Genomic DNA, 27,907 nt, shown 5'->3' on the forward strand with positions numbered 1-27,907 from the left:
TCTCCCGATCTCTTCTCTCCCTCTCTCTTCCGATCTCTTCTCTCCCTCTCTCTTCCGATCTCTTCTCTCCCTCTCTCTTCTCTCCCTCTCTCTCCTCTCTCTTCCGATCTCTTCTCTCCCTCTCTCTCCCGATCTCCTCTCTCCTCTCTCTTCTCTCCCTCTCTCTCCTCTCTCTCCCGATCTCTTCTCTCCCTCTCTCTCCTGATCTCTTCTCTCCCTCTCTCTCCCGATCTCTTCTCTCCTTCTCTCTCCTCTCTCTCCCGATCTCTTCTCTCCCTCTCTCTCCCGATCTCTTCTCTCCCTCTCTCTCCCGATCTCTTCTCTCCCTCTCTCTCCTCTCTCTCCCGATCTCTTCTCTCCTCTCTCTCCCGATCTCTTCTCTCGATCTCTTCTCTCTTCTCTCCATGCATTTCTTTCACTTTTAGATTAGTTTGTTTTTGGTTCAAACAGACAAATGATGGAGGTAAAGTTAGAAAACCCAACTAGATAAAAGAGTTGCGGGTAGACCAATCACAGGAGGGAGGGAGGGAGGGAGGGAGGGAGGGAGGGAGGGAGGGAGGGAGGTTAGTTGGTTGTCTGAGGGAGAAAGTGAACATGGGTTGGAGAGATGGAGAGGTGAGACAGACAAAGGTGAGAGTGTTTTGGAAAGTGGGAAAGGACAAAGAGAACAAGGAATGAGATTTGGTGGCAGTGATGGCAGAGGAGAGAAAGAGCTGTTGACTAGAAAACACTGACTGACTGGCTGACCGGCTGATTGACTGGCTGACTGGTTGATTGACTGGCCAACTGGTTGATTGACTGGCTGACTGACTGACTGGCTGACTGGATGGATGGTGTGTCATGGTAGAAGCAGTTGTGAACAGCTACATTCTAGTTTAGAAAGGATAGGGTCACAAAATGTTAACTCAATTGGCACACTATTCCCTATATACTGCACACTCCAGTGTGGTATGTCAGAAGGGTTATCCCATCCTTCGTAGTGCAGTGCATACGTATATACAGTATCAATTAGGACACACCTACTCATTCAAGGGATTTTCTTTATTTTTACTATTTTCTACATTGTAGAATGATAGTGAAGACATCAAAACTATGAAATAACACATATGGAATCATGTAGTAACCAAAAACAAAATATATTTTATATATTTCTAAGTAGCCACCCTTTGCCTTGATGATAGCTTTGCACACTCTTGGCATTCTCTCAGAATCATGAGAAATGCTTTTTCAATCCGTTTTGAAGGAGTTCCCACATATGCTGAGCGCTTGTTGGCTGCTTTTCCTTCACTCTGCGGTCCAACTCATCCAAAACCATCTCAATTGGGTTGAGGTCAGGTGTTTGTGGAGGCCTGGTCATCTGATGCAGCACTCCATTACTCTCCTTCTTGGTTAAATAGCCCTTACACAACCTGGAGGTGTGTTGGGTCATTGTCCTGTTGAAAAACAAATAATAGTCCCACTTAGCGCAAACCAGATGGGATGGCGTATCGCTGCAGAATGCTGTGGTAGCCATGCTGGTTAAGTGTGCCTTGAATACTAAATAAATCACCCCCACAAAATCACACCTCCTCCTCCATGCTTCACAGTGGGAAGATCATCCGCACATGCGGAGATCATCCGTTCACCTACTCTGCGTCTAACAAAGACACGGCGGTTGGAACCCAAAATCTCAAATTTGGACTCATCAGACCAAAGGACAGATTTCCACCAGTCTAATGTCCATTGCTCATATTTCTTGGCCCAAGCAAAACTCTTCTTCTTATTGGTGTCTTTTAGTAGTGGTTTCTTGGGCATCCTCTTTTCCTCCTCCGCTTACTCTCTCCTCCTCCACCTCCTCTCTTCCTCCTCCCCTTCCTCTCGGCCACCTCTGCCACCTCTCTTCCTCCTCCTCCACTTCCTCTCCTTCTCTCTGCCCCCTCTCTTCCTCTCCTCTCGTCCTCTGCCTCCTCCTCTCCTCTCTGCCTCCTCTCTTCCTCCGCTTCCTCTCCTCTCTTCCTCTGCCTCCTCTCTTCCTCTCTGCCTCCTCTCTTCCTCTGCCTCCTCTCTTCCTCTGCCTCCTCTCTTCCTCCGCTTCCTCTCCTCTCTTCCTCTCTGCCTCCTCTCTTCCTCTCTTCCTCTGCTTCCTCTCCTCTGCCTCCTCTCTTCCTCCGCTTCCTCTCCTCTCTTCCTCTGCCTCCTCTCTTCCTCCGCTTTCTCTCCTCTCTTCATCTCTGCCTCCTCTCTTCCTCTCTGCCTCCTCTCTTCCTCTGCCTCCTCTCTTCCTCTGCCTCCTCTCTTCCTCTCCTCTCTTCCGCCGCTTCCTCTCTTCCTCTCTGCCTCCTCTCTTCCTCTGCCTCCTCTCTTCCTCTGCCTCCTCTCTTCCTCTCTTCCACCGCTTCCTCTCCTCTTTTCCTCTGCCTCCTCTCTTCCTCTGCCTGGAGGACACTGGGTCAAGCCCAGTCAGAGGCTGGATCAGGGAGATGGAGGACCCTGGGTCAAGCCCAGTCAGAGGCTGGATTAGGGAGATGGAGGACCCTGGGTCAAGCCCAGTCAGAGGCTGGGTCAGGGAGATAGAGGACCCTGGATCAGGGAGATAGAGGACCCTGGATCAGGGAGATGGAGGACCCTGGATCAGGGAGATGGAGGACCCTGGGGCAAGCCCAGTCAGAGGCTGGGTCAGGGAGATGGAGGACCCTGGGTCAAGCCCAGTCAGAGGCTGGGTCAGGGAGATGGAGGACAATGGGGCAAGCCCAGTCAGAGGCTGGATCAGGGAGATGGAGGACCCTGGGTCAAGCCTAGTCAGAGGCTGGGTCAGGGAGATGGAGGACCCTGGGGCAAGCCCAGTCAGAGGTTGGGTCAGGGAGATGGAGGACCCTGGGGCAAGCCTAGTCTGTCTAGAGGACACAGGTCAACATGCAGTAGTCTGTCTGGAGGACACACAGGTCAACATGCAGTAGTCTGTCTAGAGGATATAGGTCAACATGCAGTAGTCTGTCTAGAGGATATAGGTCAACATGCAGTAGTCTGTCTAGAGGATACAGGTCAAAATGCAGTAGTCTGTCTAGAGGATACAGGTCAACATGCAGTAGTCTGTCTGGAGGACACACAGGTCAACATGCAGTAGTCTGTCTAGAGGATATAGGTCAACATGCAGTAGTCTGTCTAGAGGATATAGGTCAACATGCAGTAGTCTGTCTAGAGGATACAGGTCAAAATGCAGTAGTCTGTCTAGAGGATACAGGTCAACATGCAGTAGTCTGTCTGGAGGACACAGGTCAACATGCAGTAGTCTGTCTGGAGGACACGGGTCAACATGCAGTAGTCTGTCTGGAGGATATAGGTCAACATGCAGTAGTCTGTCTAGTGGAAAATAACAGAATGTTCTGAGCTCTGTTATCCCCTTCTGCTCCTCCTCTAGCCTCTCTTCCTCCTTCACTTCCACTCTCCTCCTCCTCCTTCTCCTCTTTTCCTCCTCTGCTTCCTCCTCTAACTCCTCACAGTAAACAAACACACAGCAGCTTGACTGTCAGTCCTGGCTGATTTCACTTGGGTCATGGTTTAATACTGGATCCTGGCCCGTCAGTCCTGGCTGATTGTCCTTGGGTCATGGTTTAATACTGGATCCTGGCCCGTCAGTCCTGGCTGATTGTCCTTGGGTCATGGTTTAATACTGGATCTTGGCCCGTCGGTCCTGGCTGATTGTCCTTGGGTCATGGTTTAATACTGGATCCTGGCCCGTCAGTCCTGGCTGATTGTCCTTGGGTCATGGTTTAATACTGGATCCTGGCCCGTTGGTCCTGGCTGATTGTCCTTTGGTCATGGTTTAATACTGGATCGTGGCCCGTCAGTCCTGGCTGATTGTCCTTGGGTCATGGTTTAATACTGGATCCTGGCCCGTCGGTCCTGGCTGATTGTTCTTGGGTCATGGTTTAATACTGGATCCTGGCCCGTCGGTCCTGGCTGATTGTCCTTGGGTCATGGTTTAATACTGGATCCTGGCCCATCAGTCCTGGCTGATTGTCCTTGGGTCATGGTTTAATACTGGATCCTGGCCCATCAGTCCTGGCTGATTGTCCTTGGGTCATGGTTTAATACTGGATCCTGGCCCGTCGGTCCTGGCTGATTGTCCTTTGGTCATGGTTTAATACTGGATCCTGGCCCGGGAAAACTGTTCTGTGTGTTTACTTGTGGATCATAGGACGTCCCAAATGGCACCCTATTGCCTAATACTCTGGTCAGAAGTAAAGTACTATATCAGTGGAGGCTGCTGAGGGGAGGACGGCTCATAATAGTGTCTGGGAGAGAATGGAATGGCATCAAACACATAGAAACCATGTGTTTTATAGCATTACCACGAGCCTGTCTTCCCCCAACTAAGATGCCACCAACCTCCTGTGCTATAAAGGGAACATGGTGCCATTTGGGATGCTAGGTGCTTTATGAAACACAAGGGTGATGAAACATACAGGTAGAGGTAGTTAACCAGAGGGAGAGGAGGCTGTGTTGGAGCACGAGGGTGATGAAACATACAGGTAGAGGTAGTTAACCAGAGGGAGAGGAGGCTGTGTTGGAGCACGAGGGTGATGAAACATACAGGTAGAGGTCGTAAACCAGAGGGAGAGGAGGATGTGTTGGAGCACAAGGGTGATGAAACATACAGGTAGAGGTAGTTAACCAGAGGGAGAGGAGGCTGTGTTGGAGCACGAGGGTGATGAAACATGCAGCTAGAGGTAGTTAACCAGAGGGAGAGGAGGCTGTGTTGGAGCACAAGGGTGATGAAACATACAGGTAGAGGTCGTAAACCAGAGGGAGAGGAGGATGTGTTGGAGCACAAGGGTGATGAAACATACAGGTAGAGGTAGTTAACCAGCTTCAAATGATTAAAGCTTGATGATGAGTTAGTTATTTGAACCAGTTGTGTATTGCTGGGGAAAACCCCCCAAAACGAGCACCAAGGAGGGGACCCAAGGACCGAGTTCAGAAACCCTGCGATAGAGGACTAACGCCTTGATCACACTGAGCGTAATATAGTACGAAGCATCATCTGGATATGTGCGCAACAAAAGTTCAACATTCACCTTCTGCTACCATTTCTGTCAAGCCGTCAACGCATACAGTTTCACGCATACGTCACCGTGCGCGCAACAAAGAACGCACTGCAGGGCAAACGCAACGTTCCATTGGACACGAAGGTACTTACGGTGTACTAAAAATGCCTAACACTGTCGGTGTGATCAAGGCGGAAGCAAATTAAACTAAAACCCATGCATAATTTATTTTTTAGGGATTTTAAAATGTAATTCTATTCCTTGACTTTTCACAAGTACCACGATATGCGTTGTATATGGTTGCCAGTGTAAAGAGTAATGCTACTTTCAGAATAGTTTTTTCTTTCAGAATCAGAAGTGGTTACAGAACCTCTGTACTAAGTGACACCCAAAAACCTGCTTGGCAGGCCTTGCTGTTATTATGAAAGGAGAAGCGGAGTCCCTAGTTACGAAAGAGTGACGGGAAGTGTCCTTTTTCTGAAGCTGGAGACATTAGGTGTCGCCTTTTGCCCAATCTCATAAGGCTCAAGACTACTAAAGAGAAGTTAACATCGTTTTTGAATATCTTTTAACCGGTAATCCGATCCGCGACATGCACGCACACAGGGAGATAAACAGTGATTACCCCACAGGTGGGCAAAGCCCCGGTGAAAAAGAGACGGAACCACCACCTGCAAATGCCATGTATCATCAAAGTCCTGCGGCGTCACGACTGTCAAGTAGTCTACTGACGCTGCCTAAAGAGTTACCGGCTTTCTGTGCGTCCAAGCACGGCATGCTCGTGATGAACCCGGGGTTGCTGAATTCACGGGCGGGTTCTCCTTATTATTCGGAGACCTACAGCGATAATCTTAACAATACACGGAAGAAACCTGCGATCCAAACAAGACGGGAACGCTTCGCAGGTTCCGGAAACGGTGAGTTGGTTTAGTAACAATGTTACAGCACAATCACTCAACGAGTCAGATAAATGGTGTCTCAACTCTTATCGATCCAAGACTTAATGCTAAAGTTTGAAATGTTCTCTTACTGATTTAAAGATGGGCATCTTGTAAAGATGTAACTTAGATATCCTAGCAAATTCGGGGGGTGGCCCCGATTGGGACTCGAAATCGGGTCAAATCAAAACCCGTTACGCAAGGAGGTCCAAACCTCTTGACGAGGTCGTTAAGTGTTGGGTTCAAGTCACTACAACATAGTTAATTGTGCTGTTGTTGAGAGAAGCGAAGCTGGTAACTACTCTAAAAGCATCATTAGAAAATGCAACAAAGTTATGATTCATGTCCAGTGGTATTGTATCAGGGGTAATCTCGTTTAAACTATAAGAATATTATATATACATAAATGCCTCCATTTATGCAAGTTGGGAATGTGCATGTTTGTTCCACAAATTCTAAACGTCATTCCAATAATTTAACCCCCAAAGCGCTTGCATTACTTCAAAGGCTCTCCTCCGCCTTTCACATGGCAACTGCAGGCTTTTGCTCCAGCCCTACTCTAACACCAGGAGCTGGGTTCATAGATTTGGGTCAGGTATGTTAGAGAAGGAGAAACAGCAGACATCCATCCAGCACAGCCTCTGATTTGAAAAGGCTACCCCCTGGTTCTCTATCTCAACTTTGCGTGTGGAGGCTTTTGCTTCTGGCCCTGCGCCAACATACCTGAACGGTCATTTACATAGCTGCTGTTTCTCCAGTTCACCAGTAGGTGACAGTAGAACCCATGTTTTCACACTGACTCATTCCAATGACCTTGTAGTGCAGCTGTTGAAAAGCACAGCGCTACCACGCTTCTCCACACGGTCACACACACATACTGGACACGCAGGAGTAAGAAACGCACACACAGTGAATCTGTTGAGGATACGATAGCTCCAGTCTGGTAAGTTAACGTTTCAACAGTAGCCTGTCAACCAGGATTCTAACCATGTTTTATAGAACGTTTCAACAGTAGTCTGTCTACCAGGATTCTAACCATGTTTTATAGAACGTTTCAACAGTAGCCTGTCAACCAGGATTCTAACCATGTTTTATAGAACGTTTCAACAGTAGCCTGTCAACCAGGATTCTAACCATGTTTTATAGAACGTTTCAACAGTAGCCTGTCAACCAGGATTCTAACCATGTTTTATAGAACGTTTCAACAGTAGCCTGTCTACCAGGATTCTAACCATGTTTTTGAAGTTGAACCTCTTCTACTGTTGGTTCATTGCTCAACTCTCTTTCATTTTCTCGATCTTTTTCATGGCTCTGGAACAGTTATGGAATAACACTCTACTCTCAAGCAAACTGTTTTATTCTCTCTCTCTCTCTGGGGCTTGTGGGTAAGATTGTTGTATGTTGTTTGATGTACAGTGACTTGTCAAAGTATTCACCCCCTTTGATATTTTTCCTATTTTGTTGCCTTATAACCTGGAATTAAAATAGATTTTGGGGGAGGGTTGTACAATCACTTTGATTTACACAACATGCCTACCACTTTGAAGATGCAAAATATTTTTTGTGAAAGAAATAAGACAAAAAACTGAACTGGAGCGTGCCCCCCTCAAAGTCAATACTATGTAGAGCCTCCATTCACAGCAATAACAGCTGACAGTCTCTTGGTATGTCTCTATAAGCTTGGCACATCGAGCCACTGGGATTTCTGTCCATTCTTCAAGGCAAAACTGCTCCAGCTCCTTCAAGTTGGATGGGTTCCGCTCGTGTACAACAATCTTTAAGTCATACCACAGATTCTCAATTGGATTAACCTCTCTGAACCATCCATCCCGGATCCGGGATAATTGTCATCAGCAACGCTGAATAGCGTAGCGCCACAGTCAAATAATATTACTAGAAAATATTCATGAAATCAATCCAAGCGTTTGTTTAAGTTTATCGATCACTAGACAAAACATTAAGTACACTTAGCATCAGGTAGCTCGGTCACGAATCAGAAAAGCAGAAATCAAATGAATCGTTTACCTTTGATGATCTTCGGATGTTTTCACTCACGAGACTCCCAGTTAGACAACAAATGTTCCTTTTGTTCCATAAAGATATTTTTTTATATCCAAATACCTCCGTTAGTTTGGTGCGTTATGCCCAGGAATCCACCGGAAAGAGCGGTCACGACAACGCAGACAAAAATTCCAAATTATATCCATAATGTCCACAGAAACATGTCAAACATTTTTTATAATCAATCCTCAGGGTGTTTTTCAAATATTTATTCGATAATATATCAACCGGGACAGTTGGCTTTTCACTAGGACCGGGAGGAACAATGGCCGCATTTCTCTTTTGCGCACATCTCACTCTGAGAGCCCCCATCCACTTACGCAATGTGGTCGTTCACGCCAATTCTTCAAAATAAAAGCCTGAAACTATGTCTAAAGGCTGACAACTTAGGGAAGCCATAGAAAAAGGAATCTGGTTGATATCCCTTTTAAATGGGCAATAGGGATGCATAACAAGAGGTTTCAAAAACAGGCACTTCCTGATTGGATTTTCCTCAGGTTTTAGCCTGCAATATCAGTTCTGTTTAATTCCGACACAATTTTGACAGTTTTGGAAACTTTAGAGTGTTTTCTATCCTAATCTGTCAATTATATGCATATTCTAGCATCTGGCCCTAAGAAATAGGCCGTTTACTTTGGGAACGTTATTTTTCCAAACATAAAAATAGTGCCCCCTAGCTTCAAACTGCACTGGAACTTTGACAAACTGCACTGGGCCTTTGACAAACTGCACTGGGGTCTTTAGCAAACTGCACTGGGGCCTTTAGCAAACTGCACTGGGGCCTTTAGCAAACTGCACTGGGGCCTTTAGCAAACTGTACTGGGGCCTTTAGCAAACTGCACTGGGGCCTTTAGCAAACTGTACTGGGGCCTTTAGCAAACTGCACTGGGGCCTTTAGCAAACTGCACTGGGGCCTTTAGCAAACTGCACTGGGGCCTTCAACAAACTTGTTGCCCTACACCTTCCCTCACCGTGCTCCTACACTTTCCTAAGACGTGTAGGCCTGCGTGTTGGTACCAGACTCTTTCAGACCTGTGTCTGTTCATGGCAGAACTCTGACAAAACCATTGGGGGTGGTTTCCTGGATAGTGGTTAGGCATTGGATTAAAAAGCAAGCTCTTTAGAGAATCCCAATTGAAAGTGCTTTTTAGTCCAGGACTAGGCTTTATCCGTGTCCGGGAAACCGCCACGTTTAATTTAGTTTTCTAGAGATGGATAGATGGAACCCATTAGTGGCAACACTGTTGTAGGCTCTGCCCCTTTATGGTGTGGCCGACCTAACTTACTTACTTAATCATTTTAGCCATGAGCAAATATCTTCCATGATCTAGTAGATGTCTAGATCACCCAGTGGAAACGCTGTAGGAGGCTGATCTAGTAGATGTCGAGATCACCCAGTGGAAACGCTGTAGGAGGCTGATCTAGTAGATGTCTAGATCACCCAGTGGAAACGCTGTAGGAGGCTGATCGGGTAGATGTCTAGATCACCCAGTGGAAACGCTGTAGGAGGCTGATCGGGTAGATGTCTAGATCACCCAGTGGAAACGCTGTAGGAGGCTGATCGGGTAGATGTCTAGATCACCCAGTGGAAACGCTGTAGGAGGCTGATCGGGTAGATGTCTAGATCACCCAGTGGAAACGCTGTAGGAGGCTGATCGGGTAGATGTCTAGATCACCCTGTGGAAACGCTGTAGGAGGCTGATCGGGTAGATGTCTAGATCACCCAGTGGAAACGCTGTAGGGGGCTGATCTGGTAGATGTCTAGATCACCCAGTGGAAACGCTGTAGGGGGCTGATCTGGCCCTTTTGTAGAACAACGAGACCAGAGGTTACAATTGAAGGTTTTGGAGACCATTAAAACCATTTGAATGTCACAACTATACCCATCCCAGTAGAGACCTGCTAGCTGGGTTACTGGGCCCGTCCCTCACCGCGCTCCAGTAGAGACCTGCTAGCTGCGTTACTGGGCCCGTCCCCCACCGTGCTCCAGTAGAGACCTCCTAGCTGGGTTACTGGGCCCGTCCCTCACTGCGCTCCAGTAGAGACCTCCTAGCTGCGTTACTGGGCCCGTCCCTCACCGTGCTCCAGTAGAGACCTGCTAGCTGGGTTACTGGGCCCGTCCCTCACCGTGCTCCAGTAGAGACCTGCTAGCTGCGTTACTGGGCCCGTCCCTCACCGTGCTCCAGTAGAGACCTCCTAGCTGGGTTACTGGGCCCGTCCCCCACCGTGGTCCAGTAGAGACCTCCTAGCTGGGTTACTGGGCCCGTCCCTCACCGTGCTCCAGTAGAGACCTGCTAGCTGGGTTACTGGGCCCGTCCCTCACCGTGCTCCAGTAGAGACCTGCTAGCTGGGTTACTGGGCCCGTCCCTCACCGTGCTCCAGTAGAGACCTGCTAGCTGGGTTACTGGGCCCGTCCCTCACCGTGCTCCAGTAGAGACCTGCTAGCTGGGTTACTGGGCCCGTCCCTCACCGTGCTCCAGTAGAGACCTGCTAGCTGGGTTACTGGGCCCGTCCCTCACCGTGCTCCAGTAGAGACCTGCTAGCTGGGTTACTGGGCCCGTCCCTCACCGTGCTCCAGTAGAGACCTGCTAGCTGGGTTACTGGGCCCGTCCCTCAACGTGCTCCAGTAGAGACCTGCTAGCTGGGTTACTGGGCCCATCCCTCAACGTGCTCCAGTAGAGACCTGCTAGCTGGGTTACTGGGCCCGTCCCTCACCGCGCTCCAGTAGAGACCTGCTAGCTGGGTTACTGGGCCCGTCCCTCACCGCGCTCCAGTAGAGACCTGCTAGCTGGGTTACTGGGCCCGTCCCTCACCGCGGTCCAGTAGAGACCTGCTAGCTGGGTTACTGGGCCCGTCCCTCACCGCGCTCCAGTAGAGACCTGCTAGCTGGGTTACTGGGCCCGTCCCTCACCGTGCTCCAGTAGAGACCTGCTAGCTGGGTTACTGGGCCCGTCCCTCACCGTGCTCCAGTAGAGACCTGCTAGCTGGGTTACTGGGCCCGTCCCTCAACGTGCTCCAGTAGAGACCTGCTAGCTGGGTTACTGGGCCCATCCCTCAACGTGCTCCAGTAGAGACCTGCTAGCTGGGTTACTGGGCCCGTCCCTCACCGCGCTCCAGTAGAGACCTGCTAGCTGGGTTACTGGGCCCGTCCCTCACCGCGCTCCAGTAGAGACCTGCTAGCTGGGTTACTGGGCCCGTCCCTCACCGCGGTCCAGTAGAGACCTGCTAGCTGGGTTACTGGGCCCGTCCCTCACCGCGCTCCAGTAGAGACCTGCTAGCTGGGTTACTGGGCCCGTCCCTCACCGTGCTCCAGTAGAGACCTGCTAGCTGGGTTACTGGGCCCGTCCCTCACCGTGCTCCAGTAGAGACCTGCTAGCTGGGTTACTGGGCCCGTCCCTCACCGTGCTCCAGTAGAGACCTGCTAGCTGGGTTACTGGGCCCATCCCTCACTGCGCTCCAGTAGAGACCTGCTAGCTGGGTTACTGGGCCCGTCCCTCACCGTGCTCCAGTAGAGACCTGCTAGCTGGGTTACTGGGCCCATCCCTCACCGTGCTCCAGTAGAGACCAGCTAGCTGGGTTACTGGGCCCGTCCCTCACCGTGCTCCAGTAGAGACCTGCTAGCTGGGTTACTGGGTTGACACCCAGCCTCCTGTTGGCTCTGGTCCTTTTACCGAGGGCTATGTAACAGTTGAGTAATCAGAACATATGGTTCCCTCCCAGTTAGTACCAGGCATGTTCAAGCCTGCCTGTTTAACCAGAACTAGTCGATGGCACACCATGTCTGTGTATCTGAGGCAGCTGTTGTGTAATATAGTAGAGGATTGGCTGTGTTTAAATACATCTGTAGAGGTTATGTTTTGGGAAACCTGTATTGTAGAATGGTGGTGTGTGTTTGATTTCAGAAGACATTCCCAGCGGTGTTCTATTCTGGAATTCTACAGCGTAGCCGGAATGTTTTGTAGACAATGGATGGAACAGCTAAGACGTCCTTCTTCAAATGACATCCCGTTCTCTGTAGGTATGAGACCTGGTGTGAGATGGACGGACCTGGTACGACCTCTAGGTTGTATGATGGTAGAGTGGCTTTGGGAACTGTTGAGTATCTCTCACATCACGTGTCATTACAAAAAACATTGAGTTCTGTGTGGGCAGTCAAGCAGTATCAGTGTTAACCATCATTTATATAGCCAGCCAATGTTTGGTCCTAAGGGTCTAGTCTAGTGGTATAGATGGGTCTAGTTGTATAGATGGGTCTAGTCTAGCTATATCTAGGGTCTAGTGGTATAGATGGGTCTAGTGGTGTAGTCTAGTTATATCTAGGGCCTAGTGGTATAGATGGGTCTAGTGGTGTAGTCTAGTTATATCTAGGGCCTAGTGGTATAGATGGGTGTATTTATATCTAGGGCCTAGTGGTATAGATGGGTCTAGTTGTATAGATGGGTCTAGTCTAGCTATATCTAGGGCCTAGTGGTATAGATGGGTCTAGTCTAGTGGTATAGATGGGTCTAGTGGTGTAGTCTAGTTATATCTAGGGCCTAGTGGTATAGATGGGTGTATTTATATCTAGGGCCTAGTAGTATAGATGGGTCTAGTCTAGTTATATCTAGGGCCTAGTGGTATAGATGGGTGTATTTATATCTAGGGCCTAGTGGTATAGATGGGTCTAGTTGTATAGATGGGTCTAGTTGTGTAGATGGGTCTAGTGGTATAGATGGGTCTAGTTGTATAGATGGGTCTAGTTGTATAGATGGGTCTAGTCTAGCTATATCTAGGGCCTAGTGGTATAGATGGGTCTAGTCTAGTGGTATAGATGGGTCTAGTGGTGTAGTCTAGTTATATCTAGGGCCTAGTGGTATAGATGGGTCTAGTGGTGTAGTCTAGTTATATCTAGGGCCTAGTGGTATAGATTGGTCTAGTCTAGCTATATCTAGGGCCTAGTGGTATAGATGGGTCTAGTCTAGTGGTATAGATGGGTCTAGTCTAGTGGTATAGATGGGTCTAGTTGTATAGATGGGTGTAGTCTAGTTATATCTATGGCCTAGTGGTATATATGGGTCTAGTCTAGTGGTATAGATGGGTGTAGTCTAGTTATATCTAGGTCCTAGTGGTATAGATGGGTGTAGTCTAGTTATATCTAGGGCCTAGTGGTATAGATGGGTCTAGTCTAGTGGTATAGATGGGTGTAGTCTAGTTATATCTAGGTCCTAGTGGTATAGATGGGTGTAGTCTAGTTATATCTAGGGCCTAGTGGTATAGATGGGTGTAGTCTAGTTATATCTAGGTCCTAGTTGTATAGATGGGTGTAGTCTAGTTAGATAGATCTAGTGGTGTAGTCTAGCGGTATAGATGGGTGTAGTCTAGTGGTATAGATGGGTGTAATCTAGTTATATCTAGGGCCTAGTGGTATTGATGGGTCTAGTGGTGTAGTCTAGTGGTATAGATGGGTGTAGTCTAGTTAGATAGATCTAGTGGTGTAGTCTAGTGGTATAGATGGGTGTAGTCTAGTGGTATAGATGGGTGTAGTCTAGTTATATCTAGGTCCTAGTTGTATAGATGGGTGTAGTCTAGTTAGATGGGTCTAGTGGTGTAGTCTAGTTGTATAGATGGGTGTAGTCTAGCTATATCTAGGGCCTAGTGGTATAGATGGGTGTAGTCTAGCTATATCTAGGGCCTAGTGGTATAGATGGGTGTAGTCTAGCTATATCTAGGTCCTAGTTGTATAGATGGGTGTAGTCTAGCTATATCTAGGGCCTAGTTGTATAGATGGGTGTAGTCTAGCTATATCTAGGGCCTAGTGGTATAGATGGGTGTAGTCTAGTTATATCTAGGTCCTAGTTGTATAGATGGGTGTAGTCTAGTTATATCTAGGTCCTAGTTGTATAGATGGGTGTAGTCTAGTTATATCAAGGTCCTAGTTGTATAGATGGGTGTAGTCTAGTTATATCAAGGTCCTAGTTGTATAGATGGGTGTAGTCTAGTTATATCTAGGTCCTAGTTGTATAGATGGGTGTAGTCTAGTTATATCTAGGTCCTAGTTGTATAGATGGGTGTAGTCTAGTTATATCTAGGTCCTAGTTGTATAGATGGGTGTAGTCTAGTTATATCTAGGTCCTAGTTGTATAGATGGGTGTAGTCTAGTTATATCAAGGTCCTAGTTGTATAGATGGGTCTAGTCTAGTGGTATAGATGGGTGTAGTCTAGTGGTATAGATGGGTGTAATCTAGTGGTATAGATGGGTGTAGTCTAGTTAGATGGGTCTGGTTATATCTAGGTCCTAGTGGTATAGATAGGTCTAGTGGTGTAGTCTAGTGGTATAGATGTGTGTAGTCTAGTTATATCTAGGGCCTAGTTGTATAGATGGGTGTAGTCTAGTTATATCTAGAGGAAAAAGGGGGATTCTTGCAAGCTGAAGAAAACCATCCCAACATTGAAGCACGGGGTGGCAGCATCATGTTGTGGGGGTGGCAGCATCATGTTGTGGGGGTGGCAGCATCATGTTGTGGGGGTGCTGCTGCAGGAGGGACTGGTGCACCTCACAAAATAGTTGGCATCATGAGGTAGGAAAATTAAGTGGATATATTGAAGCAACATCTCAAGACATCAGTCAGGAAGTTAAAGCTTGGTCACAAATGGGTCTTCCAAATGGACAATGACCCCAAGCATACTTCCAAAGTTGTGTCAAAATGTCTTAAGGACAACAAAGTCAAGGTATTGGAGTGGCCATCACAAAGCCCTGACCTTAATCCTATCAAAAATATGTGGGCAGAATGGAAAAAGCATGTGCGAGAAAGGAGGCCTACAAACCTGACTCAGTTACACTAGCTCTGTCAGGAGGAATGGGCCAAAACTCACCCAACTTATTGTGGGAAGCTTGTGGAAGCCTACCCAAAACATTTGACCCAAGTTAAACAATTTAAAGGCAATGCTACCAAATACTAATTGAGTGTATGTAAACTTTTGACCCACTGGGAATGTGATGAAAGAAATACAAGCTGAAATAAATCATTCTCTCCAGTATTATTCTGACATTTCACATTCTTAAAATAAAGTGGTGATTCTAACTGACCTAAGACAGGGAATTTTTACTAGGATTAAATGTCAGGAATTGTGAAAAACTTAGTTTAAATGTATTTGGCTAAGGTGTATGTAAACTTCCGACTTCAACTGGTTGTGTGTGTGTGTGTGTGTGTGTGTGTGTGTGTGTGTGTGTGTGTGTGTGTGTGTGTGTGTGTGTGTGTGTGTGTGTGTGTGTGTGTGTGTGTGTGTATATATATATGAGTTAATTGGTCTAATTTCTAATATTAGGGCCAAGTGGTATAGAAATGACATGAGCAGGTAAGCCAGTGGAAAGTTATCTGGCATTTAATTGAAGGACACACTGGTATGTACTCTCTCTCACCCACACACACACACACACACACAATACACACACACAGTACACACACACACAGTACACACACACACCGTCTCAGAGAGATGTTCACTCAGACAGTGTCACTTTATCCGTGCGTGACACATTGACATTTCCACCCTGGCAGTGTACTGTGTGTTCCATCCCCTCTGCTTCTCTGATGTACCCTTCTCACACAGTCTGTTTGCTCTGATCTACCCTTCTCACACAGTCTGTCTGCTCTGATCTACCCTTCTCACAGTCTGTCTGCTCTGATCTACCCTTCTCACACAGTCTGTCTGCTCTGATCTACCCTTCTCACACAGTCTGTCTGCTCTGATCTACCCTTCTCACACAGTCTGTCTGCTCTGATCTACCCTTCTCACACAGTCTGTCTGCTCTGATCTGCCCTTCTCTGTCTGTCTACTGCTCTGATCTACCCTTCTCTCTCTCTCTGTCTGCCTGTCTGTCTACTGCTCTGATATGCCCTTGTCTGTCTGTCTCTGTCTCTGTCTCTGCCCTTCTCTCCAATAAGATATGACATCTCGTGAATAAACTTTATTGACTATTTTAGCTGGGCCTCCATCTGTTTCATTTCATTTAAAAATATATATATTTTTCTCCCCATTTTCGTGGTATCCAATTGTTTAGTAGCTACTATGTTGTCTCATCGCTACAACTCCCGTACGGGCCTGCTACCCAGCCGACAAAGATTAGGGGAATCCGTGAGACTTACTCCCCATCCTCCCTCAAGATAGGGAGACCGAGAGGATAGGACAGTTAGACATGATAAGAGAGGAGAGGACAGTTCGACATGATAGGAGAGGAGAGGACAGTTAGACATGATAGGAGAGGACAGTTAGACATGATAGGAGAGGACAGTTAGACATGATAGGAGAGGAGAGGACAGTTAGACATGATAGGAGAGGACAGTTAGACATGATAGGAGAGGACAGTTAGACATGATAAGAGAGGAGAGGACAGTTCGACATGATAGGAGAGGATAGGATAGGACAGTTAGACATGATAGGAGAGGAGAGGACAGTTAGACATGATAGGAGAGGACAGTTAGACATGATAGGAGAGGAGAGGACAGTTAGACATGATAAGAGAGGAGAGGACAGTTAGACATGATAAGAGAGGAGAGGACAGTTCGACATGATAGGAGAGGATAGGATAGGACAGTTAGACATGATAGGAGAGGAGAGGACAGTTAGACATGATAGGAGAGGAGAGGACAGTTAGACATGATAGGAGAGGACAGTTAGACATGATAGGAGAGGACAGTTAGACATGATAGGAGAGGACAGTTAGACATGATAGGAGAGGAGAGGACAGTTAGACATGATAGGAGAGGACAGTTAGACATGATAGGAGAGGACAGTTAGACATGATAGGAGAGGAGAGGACAGTTAGACATGATAGGAGAGGACAGTTAGACATGATAGGAGAGGACAGTTAGACACGATAGGAGAGGACAGTTAGACATGATAGGAGAGGACAGTTAGACATGATAGGAGAGGACAGTTAGACATGATAGGAGAGGACAGTTAGACATGATAGGAGAGGAGAGGACAGTTAGACATGATAGGAGAGGAGAGGACAGTTAGACATGATAGGAGAGGACAGTTAGACATGATAAGAGAGGAGAGGACAGTTCGACATGATAGGAGAGGATAGGATAGGACAGTTAGACATGATAGGAGAGGAGAGGACAGTTAGACATGATAGGAGAGGAGAGGACAGTTAGACATGATAAGAGAGGAGAGGACAGTTAGACATGATAAGAGAGGAGAGGACAGTTCGACATGATAGGAGAGGATAGGATAGGACAGTTAGACATGATAGGAGAGGAGAGGACAGTTAGACATGATAGGAGAGGAGAGGACAGTTAGACATGATAGGAGAGGACAGTTAGACATGATAGGAGAGGACAGTTAGACATGATAGGAGAGGACAGTTAGACATGATAGGAGAGGACAGTTAGACATGATAGGAGAGGAGAGGACAGTTAGACATGATAGGAGAGGACAGTTAGACATGATAGGAGAGGACAGTTAGACATGATAGGAGAGGAGAGGACAGTTAGACATGATAGGAGAGGACAGTTAGACATGATAGGAGAGGACAGTTAGACACGATAGGAGAGGACAGTTAGACATGATAGGAGAGGAGAGGACCGTTAGACACGATAGGAGAGGAGAGGACAGTTAGACACGATAGGAGAGGAGAGGACAGTTAGACACGATAGGAGAGGAGAGGACAGTTAGACACGATAGGAGAGGAGAGGACAGTTAGACACGATAGGAGAGGAGAGGACAGTTAGACACGATAGGAGAGGAGAGGACAGTTAGACATGATAGGAGAGGAGAGGACAGTTAGACATGATAGGAGAGGAGAGGACAGTTAGACACGATAGGAGAGGAGAGGACAGTTAGACACGATAGGAGAGGAGAGGACAGTTAGACAATATGAAGTGGAAAAATTTAATTTCTGAAATGCTTGAATAAATGTGTTTTTCCTACGTCATCTGTGGTCAGGAACATGAGCAGATACAACGGGTCTGTGGACGTCTCATGTCACCGTTCTGTCTCTGGACGTATTGAGGAACTGTGTGTGACGCTGAAGTGGCTGTTGGCTAAGGACTGACATTGATTCCACTAACTCTATTATCATGAACCAAACCACAAACCCTGTGTGGTGAAATAACCCTCCCTACGTCTACGTCTGTTTATACAAGAACGCACCCTGTGTGTGTGAATCAGCGGTTGAGATTGTGTAGCTTTATATCCTGTCCCCAAGCACATGATCTGTGGTGACGCCTCATATGGACTGCTGCCCTCACTCCCTCCTAATCTCTCTCTCTCTCCCCTTCCCTCCCTCCCTCCCTTCCCTCTTTCTGTTCTCCCGCCCTCCCTCCCTCCCTCCCTCTGGGTTATAAGGTGTAGTGAACATTGAGCTCACTCAGAAACACACTGAGTACGTCTCTCAGACACTCGACGAGAGACGAGACACCAAGTGTTTATCAAACGTTGAGCAACATTTTACTGCCGGTTCTTTCTCAAGACTGTCAGTCAGATACACACGGAAGGAAGAGACTGATGGAAACTATGGGTGAGCATGACTGTGGTATGTTTATTAAAGTCTTGTGTTAGCAGGTTTTATATTGGTCGTTGTAATGGGAAAGGCTCTCTTACGTCTGAGGTGACTTGTTGCAGATGGGGATTATCTGACAGTGAATTAAAAGGGAAACACCAGTACACTACAAGTACCACTGGTGTTTATTAAAGTCTTGTGTTAGCAGGTTTTATATTGGTCGTTGTAATGGGAAAGGCTCTCTTACGTCTGAGGTGACTTGTTGCTGATGGGGATTATCTGACAGTGAATTAAAAGGGAAACACCAGTACACTACAAGTACCACTGGTGTTTATTAAAGTCTTGTGTTAGCAGGTTTTATATTGGTCGTTGTAATGGGAAAGGCTCTCTTACGTCTGAGGTGACTTGTTGCTGATGGGGATTATCTGACAGTGAATTAAAAGGGAAACACCAGTACACTACAAGTACCACTGGTGTTTATTAAAGTCTTGTGTTAGCAGGTTTTATATTGGTCGTTGTAATGGGAAAGGCTCTCTTACGTCTGAGGTGACTTGTTGCAGATGGGGATTATCTGACAGTGAATTAAAAGGGAAACACCAGTACACTACAAGTACCACTGGTGTTTATTAAAGTCTTGTGTTAGCAGGTTTTATATTGGTCGTTGTAATGGGAAAGGCTCTCTTGCGTCTGAGGTGACTTGTTGCAGATGGGGATTATCTGACAGTGAATTAAAAGGGAAACACCAGTACACTGCAAGTACCACTGGTGTTAATTAAAGTCTTGTGTTAGCAGGTTTTATATTGGTCGTTGTAATGGGAAAGGCTCTCTTACGTCTGAGGTGACTTGTTGCTGATGGGGATTATCTGACAGTGAATTAAAAGGGAAACACCAGTACACTACAAGTACCACTGGTGTTAATTAAAGTCTTGTGTTAGCAGGTTTTATATTGGTCGTTGTAATGGGAAAGGCTCTCTTACGTCTGAGGTGACTTGTTGCTGATGGGGATTATCTGACAGTGAATTAAAAGGGAAACACCAGTACACTACAAGTACCACTGGTGTTTATTAAAGTCTTGTGTTAGCAGGTTTATATTGGTCGTTGTAATGGGAAAGGCTCTCTTACGTCTGAGGTGACTTGTTGCTGATGGGGATTATCTGACAGTGAATTAAAAGGGAAACACCAGTACACTACAAGTACCACTGGTGTTTATTAAAGTCTTGTGTTAGCAGGTTTTATATTGGTCGTTGTAATGGGAAAGGCTCTCTTACGTCTGAGGTGACTTGTTGCAGATGGGGATTATCTGACAGTGAATTAAAAGGGAAACACCAGTACACTACAAGTACCACTGGTGTTTATTAAAGTCTTGTGTTAGCAGGTTTTATATTGGTCGTTGTAATGGGAAAGGCTCTCTTACGTCTGAGGTGACAGATGGGGATTATCTGACAGTGAATTAAAAGGGAAAAACCAGTACACTACAAGTACCACTGGTGTTTATTAAAGTCTTGTGTTAGCAGGTTTTATATTGGTCGTTGTAATGGGAAAGGCTCTCTTACGTCTGAGGTGACAGATGGGGATTATCTGACAGTGAATTAAAAGGGAAAAACCAGTACACTACAAGTACCACTGGTGTTTATTAAAGTCTTGTGTTAGCAGGTTTTATATTGGTCGTTGTAATGGGAAAGGCTCTCTTACGTCTGAGGTGACTTGTTGCTGATGGGGATTATCTGACAGTGAATTAAAAGGGAAACACCAGTACACTACAAGTACCACTGGTGTTTATTAAAGTCTTGTGTTAGCAGGTTTTATATTGGTCGTTGTAATGGGAAAGGCTCTCTTACGTCTGAGGTGACTTGTTGCTGATGGGGATTATCTGACAGTGAATTAAAAGGGAAACACCAGTACACTACAAGTACCACTGGTGTTTATTAAAGTCTTGTGTTAGCAGGTTTTATATTGGTCGTTGTAATGGGAAAGGCTCTCTTACGTCTGAGGTGACTTGTTGCAGATGGGGATTATCTGACAGTGAATTAAAAGGGAAACACCAGTACACTACAAGTACCACTGGTGTTTATTAAAGTCTTGTGTTAGCAGGTTTTATATTGGTCGTTGTAATGGGAAAGGCTCTCTTACGTCTGAGGTGACTTGTTGCTGATGGGGATTATCTGACAGTGAATTAAAAGGGAAACACCAGTACACTACAAGTACCACTGGTGTTTATTAAAGTCTTGTGTTAGCAGGTTTTATATTGGTCGTTGTAATGGGAAAGGCTCTCTTACGTCTGAGGTGACTTGTTGCAGATGGGGATTATCTGACAGTGAATTAAAAGGGAAACACCAGTACACTACAAGTACCACTGGTGTTTATTTAACTGATTGAGCTCCTGGATGTTGTCATGTAACAGATGAATTCTCCTTCATATTGTTGTGGATATCCTCATGTTTTGGTAGATGTGTGTGATGTTTTCTTAAATTGTAGTGTGATCCTGGTTTGGTTGAGAGCGGAGTTGTTTGGGGGGAGGGGTGTTCTATTTCACCCAATAAGGTCAGACTTTGCGAGGGCCCCTAGTGGGTCAACACAGAGGTGTTTATGTTGGTTGAGAAGCACACAGTTGTCTTGGTCACTGTCAAGGTGACGCAAAGGGACTGGGACGCTAGCGACATCTCTCTGTATGTAAACTCTGTTGTCTTTCTGTGATGAGTCTTCAGAGCTGCCATTCATTTAGATGGAGGGACTTCGTTCAGAACGAGGTGCAGTAGTGATTCAGATCTGTTTAGATAAGGGGTCGGAGACTAGGGGTCAGAGACTAGGGGTCGGAGACTAGGGGTCGGAGACTAGGGGTCGGAGACTAGGGGTCAGAGACTAGGGGTCGGAGACTAGGGGTCGGAGACTAGGGGTCAGAGACTAGGGGTCGGAGACTAGGGGTCAGAGACTGGGGGTCAGAGACTAGGGGTCAGAGACTAGGGATCCTGTTGGAAAATATCCATATGATGCATGTGGTTCATTAGTCAGCGACCGACACACTGAACATGTAGACCGACGTGCAGTATTTGTTTACGAGCAAAACCTTTATCCATCACTGTGTCTGACCTGGTTACCATAGCTCTGGTTCAAACCATGCACCTGCTCATCACACCCTGGTAAACAGCCATGTCCTGGTCTCAGAGCAACAGATAGGGAGGGACATGTGGTGTGTCCTCAGGACATATGGGCCAGTATGAGATCCTCAGGACATATGGGCCAGTGTGAGATCCTCAGGACCTATGGGACAGTGTGAGATCCTCAGGACCTATGGGCCAGTGTGAGATCCTCAGGACCTATGGGCCAGTATGAGATCCTCAGGACCTATGGGCCAGTATGAGATCCTCAGGACCTATGGGCCAGTGTGAGATCCTCAGGACCTATGGGCCAGTGTGTGATCGTCAGGACCTATGGGCCAGTGTGAGATCCTCAGGACCTATGGGCCAGTGTGAGATCCTCAGGACCTATGGGCCAGTGTGAGATCCTCAGGACCTATGGGCCAGTGTGAGATCCTCAGGACCTATGGGCCAGTGTGAGATCCTCAGGACCTATGGGCCAGTGTGAGATCCTCAGGACCTATGGGCCAGTGTGAGATCCTCAGGACCTATGGGCCAGTGTGAGATCCTCAGGACCTATGGGCCAGTATGAGATCCTCAGGACCTATGGGCCAGTATGAGATCCTCAGGACCTATGGGCCAGTATGAGATCGTCAGGAATCAGCAATAGAACAAACAGCAGATAGTTAAACTGCTGACCACTGACTGTTTCTGGATGGCTATTGGTCTTGGCACAGAGATGAGGTTTTAGTGGTAATGTCAACAAAAGGTCTGTTTGTTGCTTAGTAACCTACCTAATCGTTTTAGGTTTTGATTTACTCATACATTATTGTTTTATTTAACTGTATTTAACTTGGCAAGTCAGTGAAGAACAAATTCTTATTTTACAATGACAGCCTACCCCGGCCAAACCCTCCCTTAAGCCGGACGACACTGGGCCAATTGTACTCTGCCCTATGGGACTCACGATCACGACCGGTTGTGATACAGCCCGGGATCAAACCAGGGTCTGTAGTGACACCTCTAGCACTGAGATGCAGTGCCTTAGACAACTTCTCCTCTTGGGAGCACCAGTTAGATCAGATCACCCTTCGCCTTTTAAATGGGTTGATTCACCATTCACAGATCTAGGATCAGATCACCTTTCCCCTTTTATATGGGTTGATTCACCATTCATAGATACTCAGGAGTTTCCATTAACCACAGATCTAGGATCAGATCACCCTTCTCCAGACATAACCTTTTACCTTCATGAGGTTAATAACCATACTGACCCTAGATCAGTATTGAGGTAGAGAGATACTAATGTCAGGGGACTAGATGAGGCTAATCCAGTTCAACTGAAGGCCATCAGAGATTCAACTAGAATTTAGAAACAATGAAGACTAGACAGAGCTGGGAGATGTAGTCCAACTACAAGCTGCCATTAGACCGGGAGATGTAGTCCTTTATAAACTGAGCCTTACTGGTTCATGTGAGAGCTGGGAGATGTCATCCTACTAAAAACTGAGCCTTACTGGTTCATGTGAGAGCTGGGAGATGGAGTCCTTTATAAACTGAGCCTTACTAGTTCATGTGAGAGCTGGGAGATGGAGTCCTTTATAAACTGAGCCTTACTGGTTCATGTGTCCAGAGTGGGCAAGAAGAGGAACACACAGTCAGCTGACAGTGATGTTTATCTCACAGCATACTGTTGTCCATGTGCTCACACACACAGTCACTACAAACTGGGCTGTAGGGTCACTGGTGCATGTGACTAGTTGAGAGTAAAGAGGAAGCAGGGAAATAAATACTACACACACACACACACACACACACACACACACATATTGACCGACTGAAAGTGGAGTGAGACGGAGCCAGAAGAATACACACACTATGGAGGAAGGAAACACACATATACACTGACTGTCTGAAACCAGAGATGAGACACACACTATGGAGGAAGGAAACACACATATACACTGACTGTCTGAAACCAGAGATGACACACACACTCCCTCATAGCACACAGAGCTACTGTTGTCCCAGGACAAGGTAAGGCACATCAGCCAGCTGTGACAGTCAGAACCAGCTAACAAGCAGTCTTTCTGTATCCACACATGAACTGAACCACACAATTTGCTTTGCAAACACACACACCGTTCCGATAGTCCACCCATAGATGTCCTATTCAGATAGTGTTTTTCATAGAAAACTTTCTGGGGCGAAAACAAAAAGGCCTTTGGTTGTCAATATGTTCTGTGTTCCAAGTCAAATGGCGAGTCAATAGGTGACCTTTACCCCTTCACCTGGCAACAACCCCAATCTCACCTTTGAACTTACTCCTGATTGACCAAGGGGATTAGGTTAGTCGGATCCTCCCTGAATTGAGAGAGAGAGAGAGGATAAATGTCACCCTTAAGCACAGATCTAGGATCAGCTTCCCCAAATCCTTAACCATAAAGGGCTGGAGGGAAAACTGACCTAAGATCAGTGTGTAGGGAAAAGCTTCAGTAGACATGGATCAGTACAACACTAGGCCCTGTTACAGTGTGAGGAACCAGACACGTGGGGAGTGAGGCCCAGGGTTCGCAGGACTTCTCCCTAGAGACTGACACCTATTTCTGGGATGGAATCAACCTCGGGCTACCCTTGTTGGCCCTTTGTGTGGTTCTATGTTGTGGGGATCACAGAGTTGTGGTTAAAATAGTTTGGGACTTGGTATTGGATTAAAGTGTCCTGTGAAATATCATATTATCATGTTATTGTTGTAACTCAACTCCTACAATGTTTTCTATCTCCCTACACCCTCTCTCTGTCTCTCTCCAGTCTGTCCAATGGGCAGTGGTGCCAGTAGACTCTACAGCTCCCTGGCCCAGACCCTAGTCAGCACCAGCACCACTACCACCCCGCTGGCCCAGCACCCCTCCCCCTCACAGGGGTGTCACTCTCCCCCGGGGGGGCACCCCCTGCAGCTGCTGAGGGAGTGTGAGGAGGCTCTACGGGACAGGCCTCCTCGCCTCCTCAGAGCCTTCATCTGCCCCGGGGAGGGAGAGGTGGACAGGGAGGAAGTGGACAACGATGCCACCCAGAGGACCATCAGAGTTATGCAGTGGAACATACTGGCTCAAGGTAAATGTTTTTTTTTAAATTGTAGCCTTTCTTTAGCAAAAATAGTCATGAACATTTCATCTCATTCAGGGCTATTAAATGGTATATTATTGCTCATTTTAATTGGCATCGAGGACAGTGAGATGGATGGATGGACTGACGGATGAATTCTCTCTCCCTCCAGCTCTAGGTGAAGGCATGGACAGTTTCGTCAACTGTCCCCTGGAAGCCCTGAACTGGGCGGAGCGTAAATACCTCATCCTAGAAGAGATCCTCACCTACCGACCTCACATCCTGTGTCTACAGGAAGTCGACCACTACTACGACACCTTCCAGCCAATCCTGGCCAGCCTGGGTTACCGCGGCAACTTCTGCCCCAAGCCCTGGTCTCCGTGTTTGGATGTGGAGGGCAACAACGGTCCGGATGGATGTGCTCTGTTCTACGATGAAGCCCGGTTGGACTTGGTGGATAGTGTGAATGTCCGGCTGTGTGCCCTTTTCACACCCACCAACCAGGTTTGTAAAACTATGCCAGTCGAACTGTCCTTCCTTCCTTGAAGTAAATCACTGGTCTGACAACGTCTAATAGGATGGAAACTCTGATTTACAAGCACGTCGATTACCTCAAGGAATGAAGGACTCCGACAGGATCCTATTTTATAACAGGCAAGAGAGGTCAGAGGTCAACCCTCCTCCTGGACAGCCACTGTTTGTGTAGATTGTTAAAAAATACAGACTGGAACGTAAACCCTTAACTGTTTAATGCATTTGTCTTCCCTACAGGTGGCGGTCGTCACGACGCTGCGTTGCAGGGTGACAGGCCGGCGGCTGTGTGTTGCCGCGACGCACCTCAAAGCCCGGAGCGGCTGGGAATGCCTCCGTAGTGCCCAGGGTTCCGACCTTCTCCGGAACCTCACCACCCTCACCCAATCACCGGGGGGTCCTTCGGGTCCCATCGGCGTCGCCCCAGACACCCCTCTCCTCGTCTGCGGCGACTTCAACGCTGTGCCTTCCGAGGACGTCTACCATCGTTTCGCCTCGTCACCGTTGATCCTTGACTCCGCCTATAAACGGTTAAGCCGGGACGGGCTTTCGGAACCAGCCTACACCACGTGGAAGATCCGGCCGACGGGAGAGTGTTGCAACACATTGGATTATATCTGGTACTCTAGAGAAGCGTTCAGTGTGGACGCCGTGTTGGATATGCCTACAGAGGAACAGATTGGCCCCAACAGGCTTCCGTCGTACAACTACCCCTCCGATCACCTCTCGCTGGTGTGTGACTTCAGCTTTAAAAAGCAGGAGGAGGAGTGAAGTGGATCATATGGACATTTGATTGACAGAACGAGGGATGGAGGGAACAGAACGAGGGATGGAGGGAATAGAAGCACCACTGTCCCTCTGAGTCCGAACCCATCTCTCTGGAGTATGATGACTGGAGAACAGGAGGAGGGAAGTAGGGAGGAGACTACCCGCTTGGTGTGAGCTTACTTTTCAGAAGTCATGTTATCGATTTAAAACACTCTGATTGAAGGAGAGACCGAGAGGAATGGACTGGACAGACTGCTGAAACTAGGCTCTATGGTTCCTGTCTACAGTAGAGCTGCTGTTGTTGTACCTCTGACACTGTGATGATTGCACACTACCTGCTACTATTCAACTCTACTTGTCCTGGGCTGCTTCAGTTCAAGCGGGTAATCCTACAGAGCAGGATCAAGGGGTTAGCCGGCTAACTAGGAGTTAACGTGCCTAAATATTCTGAAGTATTACAGTGCATTTTGGGAAGTATTCAGACACCTTGACTTTCTTCAAAATGTTGTTACATTACAGCCTTATTCTAAAATTGTTTTTCTTCACAATGGACAAAGCAAAACCATGTTTTTAGAAATACCTCACTTTAGCAAAGTATTGCTATGGGCCTTGAAATTGATCTCAGGTGCATCCTGTTTCCATTGATCATCCTTGAGATGTTTCTACAACTGGATTGGAGTCCACCTGTGGTCAATTCAATTGATTGGACATGATTTGGAAAGGCACACGCCTGTCTATATAAAGGCCCCACAGTTGACAGTGCGTGACAATGGAATTGTCCGTAGAGCTCCGAGACAGAATTGTGTCGTGGTTCAGATCTGGGGAAGGGTACCAAAACATTTCTGTAAAAATGTCTTAACCTGTTTTTGCTTTGTCATTACGGGGTATTGTGGGTGTCGATTGATGAAAAGTATTACATTTTAAAATGAATCTGTAACAAAATGTGGGGAAAGTAAAGGTGTCTGAATACGTGTTAAACTTGTTTTGTAATGTTCATCAGCATTTCCTCAACTGCAGAGGGGGGTTTTGCTCTTACTGTGTGTATATATATATATATATATCCTTTTCTGGTCAGGTGTGTCATTAATGCCTACTGATACTTGTTCAGTACAAAAACATTATTGAACATTGCATATAGAAATACCACTAAATAGAGCCAACGTGATTCCTTACTGTATACAGAGATGATGACTGTCAGAGATGAGCGTTTGTTCTAAATAGCATATTTCTATCTGAACGTACCCCTGGTCAGCTGGGGGTGAGTGTACCACCACGGTACATTTAATTTGTAATGTAAACAGGATCTAGATGTATTTTATCCAAAACAAACTTCCAGTAGTGTGTGTCTACATTGTATGGGTGGCCCCAGTAGGAAACTAAACCATATCCCTGGCATGGTGCCACATACTACCAACTGACCCAGTTATTTACAGAGCATCAGTCCCAGGACAGTAGTTTATATTCAAACTGTCAGCCTATGTGCAATAAAATAATCTGCCCTTCTTTTCTGCCTCTGTGTGGTGTTCTACACATTTATAAATCACTTCCTACCTCACCAGTTGAAATGCCATCCAATGTCCCCTGGTGGTAAGCTGTGGAACTACAGTTATCACCAGCATGTGAAATGTGGACATTAACTACGACATAGTGAAGTCTGCTGTGTGTTCCTGATGGGGATGGAACCTAGAACTCTGATTAAATGAACCGGAGCTACTAAACTTCTGTACTCCGTCTACACATGTTCCTTATGGGGATGGGAACCTAGAACTCTGATTACCGGAGCTACTAAACTTCTGTACTCCGTCTACACATGTTCCTGATGGGGATGGGAACCTAGAACTCTGAATAACGGAGCTACTAAACTTCTGTACTCCGTCTACACACATTACAGCCGTTTGTAAGTCAGGCGGGTGGTGA

At 46.9% G+C, this 27,907-nt stretch overlaps 1 protein-coding gene across 4 annotated transcripts; it reads left to right on the forward strand.

Moving 5' to 3' along the window:
• Positions 1 to 5,508: 5,508 nt before the first annotated feature.
• Positions 5,509 to 27,493, forward strand: LOC110497192 (nocturnin). Of its 4 annotated transcripts, none has more exons than XM_090188043.1 (4): positions 5,509 to 5,944; positions 24,398 to 24,700; positions 24,864 to 25,195; positions 25,463 to 27,493. In XM_090188043.1, the coding sequence occupies exons 1-4, from the start codon at positions 5,620 to 5,622 to the stop codon at positions 25,991 to 25,993; spliced, it is 1,491 nt and encodes a 496-aa protein (XP_090044169.1). In that variant the 5' UTR covers positions 5,509 to 5,619; the 3' UTR covers positions 25,994 to 27,493. The 4 variants fall into 4 exon arrangements, with proteins under 4 accessions (XP_090044169.1, XP_090044173.1, XP_090044172.1 ...); XM_090188047.1 differs by lacking the exon at positions 5,509 to 5,944 and adding an exon at positions 6,805 to 6,908; XM_090188046.1 differs by lacking the exon at positions 5,509 to 5,944 and adding an exon at positions 18,231 to 18,530.
• The last annotated feature ends 414 nt before the right edge of the window (positions 27,494 to 27,907 follow it).

This window comes from Oncorhynchus mykiss, chromosome 10 (genome assembly GCF_057628025.1).
Source record: "Oncorhynchus mykiss isolate SJ-2025 chromosome 10, ASM5762802v1, whole genome shotgun sequence".
NCBI lineage: Eukaryota > Metazoa > Chordata > Actinopteri > Salmoniformes > Salmonidae > Oncorhynchus > Oncorhynchus mykiss.

What these genes read in the sequence shown, in the direction of transcription:
- LOC110497192 (XM_090188043.1), top strand. Translation starts at nt 5,620, where the DNA reads ATGCACGCACACAGGGAGATAAACAGTGATTACCCCACAGGTGGGCAA. An exon ending in GTGGAACATACTGGCTCAAG is followed by an intron (nt 24,701 to 24,863) that starts GTAAATGTTTTT and finishes CTCTCCCTCCAG; the next exon opens with CTCTAGGTGAAGGCATGGAC. An exon ending in TTTTCACACCCACCAACCAG is followed by an intron (nt 25,196 to 25,462) that starts GTTTGTAAAACT and finishes TCTTCCCTACAG; the next exon opens with GTGGCGGTCGTCACGACGCT.